A 5,230-nucleotide genomic window follows, 5' to 3' on the forward strand; every position below is an offset into this window, starting at 1 on the left:
TTAGGCCTATACACGATTATTTAGTTTATCAAAGCAGACAGATCAGGTGATACTAGGATGTTAGAAACATCTTTTGTGACATAAAACGTTTTGTGTTTGCTGAGTGTTTACAGTTACTATTATTTTAATGTTGAAATTTGTATGTAGGCATGCATGTATTTTTTTAATGAATACTTTGAGTGACTTGTGTAATTTTTGTGAGAAATATATATAAAATCTGATTATAATTTAACAGCTACGACTACTTACCATTCACAGCCTCGGTCTGCCATATCAGGGACAACGACAAGCATGATTAAAGAGCATATAAAAAGTTTCATTCTAGCTTAAAGTTTTATTGAATATTGACAAGATATACAACCAGATTGAAATTACATACTGTTATACTGTACTAACAAATCATTACGATATCATTTTGTACACAAGTCACTGATCATCCACTGATGTCACTTCCAAACTTAGTTACTTGCAAATCCTTAATTCGCCGTTTACAGCGTTCGGATTTTGAACACACCATTTAATAACGGGCGCATAATCGAATAAATTTAAATAAAAATAAAATGAAATGAAATATTAAATAAGGCAAAATACACCAAAGATAATCAGATTAATGAGAAAGAAAAATAGAAATAAATGGGCGTACGGTATGTAATTGTCAATTGCCAATAAAAATGTGACCTAAAGACGGCCTATGATTAATTTACACTTTTTATAGATCTACACCACACCTTTAAAATGGTATTGCCTAGTGCATATCGGCTTATTTGAGAATATACCACTCAAAAATGTCTATATTTGCTATTATTCGCTATTTTTCATCTTATTTTATAACACTTTATTTTAACAATGGCACACGTTAAACAAGACATCCAAAAATAACCAATATAATATATCATGAAAAAGCAACAATAACGTAAAATGAAAGTATCCTAAAACTAATACAGGATGGAACATCAGAAAGTCCCGGGTTCGAATCCTGTGTATAGATATGTGTGTTTTGAGCGAGGATTCTTTTTTTTGAAAATCTGAAACTTTGTTTGGTTCTGCCAATATAGTCAATCTAAAGAGTATTTTCTGTTATATTTTGAGTAACGTCTTCCACCAGTAAATGCGTACATCCTTATTTCCAACACATACATACGAAGATAAGTAACCCTTGGAAAGAATTAAGAATACAAAAAAGCCACAGCATAACTTCGGAAGCATCTCCGATGGAAAAGAAGCCGATCAGCCATGTTAAACCCAAAACTGCTGTAATGGTCACTCCATTTTTCAACATCAACATACCACTGCGTCTGGTTTCTTTTCCTCTTGATTGATTTGTGTTTTTTCCGAGCTGGCTTAAACTATGCAAAACCAGGAGGAATACGGTCATGTTGAAAAGTAAAGATAGAGCGACAGGAATTGCTACAGAGTAGTACATGTGTTGGAGTGTCAGAAAACAACTGCAAGTAAATAAATAACATCAGGAAATTAGAAAGAAGCCATTATGTCATGTTTCATAACAGTTTTACAATATGTTTTTAGTTAATACTTTAATACTTATGTTAAATAATACACACATAAAATAATAATAAATTTGCACATACAGTAAGTATAAAATAATATGTAGGGAAATGACCAGTATATATAGGAATAAGTTACAAATCACCAAATGGTGCATGTGTTGCCTTACATTATAAGTTGGTAAAACATAGGTAACAAATGAAATTATACTGTATATAGCAATTGCCAGGCTTGTTTTCTTAAATTGTTTTATACTTGGGGTTTGGCAGTGTCCACTGTACAAACAAAACACTTCAGTTTGACAAAGAATTGTTTAAACTTTTCTTTAACTTACTATTTAGCAGAATACACATAGCTATTATGGTCAATAAATACAGAAACCAAAACAATTATCACTGGGAAACCTGTAGAAAAAGTTAAAATTAATGATTTTTAAGCAAAATAATATATGTTGATCTGGTTTCCCATATGTAACCAAGGGCGAGAGCTCACAAGGTCCGAGCGTTCCTCGATTCTTATACGGTACAGGCACAAGTTAATATATTGGGTTTCTTTTGAAGAGCTAATCAGATAGAAAGTTTTAAATAATTATTATTTGTAAAAAAAACAAAAACAAAAACACAAAAAAACCACATTATTTAGAATGATCATTTGTGCAAAATTTGTGCTAACACGGTAGCAATAATGTACAGTAATTTTTAAATAATTAGAATGTTTACTTGGACAAGAAAAAAAAAATATTTAGAATGATCATTTGTACAAAGTTAAAATACATAAAATTGAAAAAAAAAAAATTAGCTTTCTTAAAATTGGTAAAAAAAAAATTGAATACCAAAACGCTCTTCAAACTCACAACCTTATGTTCTTTAGAACACATCCTTAATCGAAGGTCACAAGTTCGAATCGTGCCTTAGTGTTAATTTCCTTATTTAATGAACATGGATAGGGAACTGTTTGACAAAAGAAAAAAAAAATAAATATACAATTCAAACTTGCTGTTTTGTTTTGTAGGTGTAGGAGAATCATGGGGTCTAACTTCTCAACTCTAGTTTATGTGTACAAAATTTCCTTCACGTCTGTTCAAAACTGGCGACGCAGGACGCTTTTAAAGTTTGAAACCCCCATTTTGTAGGTGTAGGGTGAACCCTGGTGTCCAACTTAAAAAAGGGCAATGAACGTTTGTTGGAAATCACCACTACGTTATGAGTACAAAATTTCATGCACGTCCGTTCAAAACTGGTGACGCTGGCTGCTTTTAAAGTTTGAAACCATTGTTTTGTTTTGTAAGTGTAGGGGGGAACCCTGGGGTCCAACTTTAAAAAGGGCAGTGAACATTTGTTGGAAATCCCCTCTAGTTTATGTGTACAACATTTCATGCACGTTCGTTCAAAACTGGCGACGCTGGACGCTCTTTAAAGGTTTTTAAGGTTTTGGTAACAAGAACAACAACAAGAATAGCAGTGAGGCGCGGGCTCAATGCTTCGCACGTACCAAAAAGTCACTGTAACACTAAAACATTAACATTAGTAAGACGCAAAATAAAATAAATATCAAAGTAAAATAATATCAAAATTAAATTCTTACCCCATGCAAACAAGCAAGCTTTAAAGACAAAGTGAGACACGTGACTATTAACAACTTTCACAAGTAAATAGTACATTTTTACAGCTTGAACACTCATCCAGAAGATTGACGATAGCAAGAAGTAATGCAAAAGAGCTGCAGCAAACGTACACCAATTCTTGTCTTCAGTTTGATCAATTCCAGCAAGAAATACAATATAGAGACCAAGCAAAGACAAACACAGCTGACATAGAATTTGCTTTGGTTCACTCTTTCGAAATTTCCTGAGAATATGGTTTAAAAATGATGAAGTCATCATAATCTTTATACAAATTACGATTTAAGACTTTTGTTGTTTTCTTTCTTTATTAAGTGTATTGAATTTCTTTTGTTGAATTTTTGTTCATAATTTTATACCATTATATCTCCTTCTGCTAACACACTGCTGGAAAAATATAGTCTTTAAACACAAAGCTACAGCCTATACTATTTATCATTTACTATACTATTATATATATTTACTATAGGCCTATATAATAAAGGTAATAATAACATATGAAATCTTTACATACTTTTTACTCACAAAAGTAAGTAATGTCAGAAAAAGCGATGCAATCGATATGCTTAAGCCAACAATAGTCACAACATCAGCTGCAGGGGGAAGAGATGACAACTGATGGAAATCCTGTTAAAGGGAGAGACGCATTACAATTACATATGTAGAATTACCGTATAAGAAATAACATTTCATTTCATTTCCTTCATTTATTTATTCGACCAATACACATTTACAAAAATTATGGTCAGGGGCAGCTTAAACAAAATTTTACTATAATTCATTGAGAGTCAGCTGCCCCATAACATACAGCAATCTGAAGACTAATATAATAATAATAACAATAATAATAATAATAATAATAATAATAATAATAACAACAAATAACATTAATAAATAATAATAACAAATAATATTTATAATACTTATAATAGTAATAATAATAATAATAAAAATAATAATAATTATTATTATTGATATTGATATAAAGATAATGATATAATAATTACGATACTATTATCACTATTATTATTTTTAATATTATCATTATCAATGGAATAAAACTAAAAGAATAATTAACATAATAATTATTTTTATAATTAGATAAAAGCACAAATTCATTATGCCAGTGAATAGATTCATAAATTAAGTAAACGGATGTTTTGCCTGTGAACATACCATAAGTATAGCAAAGTTAGTTAGATGAGTGCACTCGCAATACTGCCTATCACTCCCATCCTCCGATCCATTTACAAATGTGCAGCCTTCAGTTGACCATCCTCCAACCCCATCCAGTACGAAGTCCCAAAAGACACAGGTTGTATTTCTGTTTGTTTCAGAGATCTGAAAATCATAGCGTGTAATTGATGTGCAAATGTTAGGACTAAGTGGATACTGGTATAGGTAAGGGTACTAGTATAGGCATTTATAATGCGTCTCTTCTTTGAGGTTATAAAACGCAGTTCTCTTCCCTGGTCACTGGGTCCACATGCTTTAAGTGTTGCTGTTGGTAATCAGCGCAGGAGCAGGCAACCCCACCAATAAAATTACCAGACGTTAGCCACAATATTGATATAGTGTAATAAGTTGCTTTGAATGACTATTAATATTTACAATAGTGATTATTCTTTGGAATAATAATATCAATTTAAATAGAATATTGGTATGTTGTATTTATTCATTTATTAGTTGAAGTATTATTATTCTTAATTAAAAGCAATTTACTGGTAACTGTCATGTCATTATAATTATTAATAATCTCAGCATTATAAAATCAATACATAAAAAAAAAGTTACTTCAATGGGAATGAACGTGGTAACGATGGGCTCGTCCAATTCAACACGATCTAATCCAGGCACCGATAGAGAAATGACTTGACTATTTGGTCTGCGACCTGAACTATCGTTAATGAACTGAGCAGACTGGAACAGTCTACTGTCATTGTAAACAATAACTATAATCCGGAAATCTAAAAGGAAAAAAAAATATCATAATGAAGCCTTTGGTTTGCGATACCAGGGAATTTTGTGTGAACGCATTTAATATATATTGTTTTCACATTTCTTGAGTAAGTTTAGTAACATTTTATATATGTACATATATAT

General features: G+C 31.2%; 1 protein-coding gene across 1 annotated transcript in view; it reads right to left on the reverse strand.

The window, feature by feature from the left end:
• Positions 1–314: 314 nt before the first annotated feature.
• The window catches only part of LOC117125244 (adhesion G-protein coupled receptor G2-like), a 6,334-nt gene continuing 1,418 nt past the window's right edge, over positions 315–5,230 (reverse strand). The window contains exons 2-7 of the mRNA XM_033271705.1: positions 4,922–5,094; positions 4,304–4,468; positions 3,642–3,754; positions 3,091–3,353; positions 1,841–1,910; positions 315–1,445 (exon numbers count right to left, since the gene is read on the reverse strand). Of these exons, the coding sequence (XP_033127596.1) occupies positions 1,121–1,445; positions 1,841–1,910; positions 3,091–3,353; positions 3,642–3,754; positions 4,304–4,468; positions 4,922–5,094 (1,109 nt within the window). The 3' untranslated portion in view covers positions 315–1,120. The remainder of the gene's footprint in view (positions 1,446–1,840; positions 1,911–3,090; positions 3,354–3,641; positions 3,755–4,303; positions 4,469–4,921; positions 5,095–5,230) is intronic.

Source organism: Anneissia japonica, unplaced genomic scaffold (assembly GCF_011630105.1).
Source record: "Anneissia japonica isolate Jap-2015-1 unplaced genomic scaffold, ASM1163010v1 scaffold1298_len59377_cov125, whole genome shotgun sequence".
NCBI lineage: Eukaryota > Metazoa > Echinodermata > Crinoidea > Comatulida > Comatulidae > Anneissia > Anneissia japonica.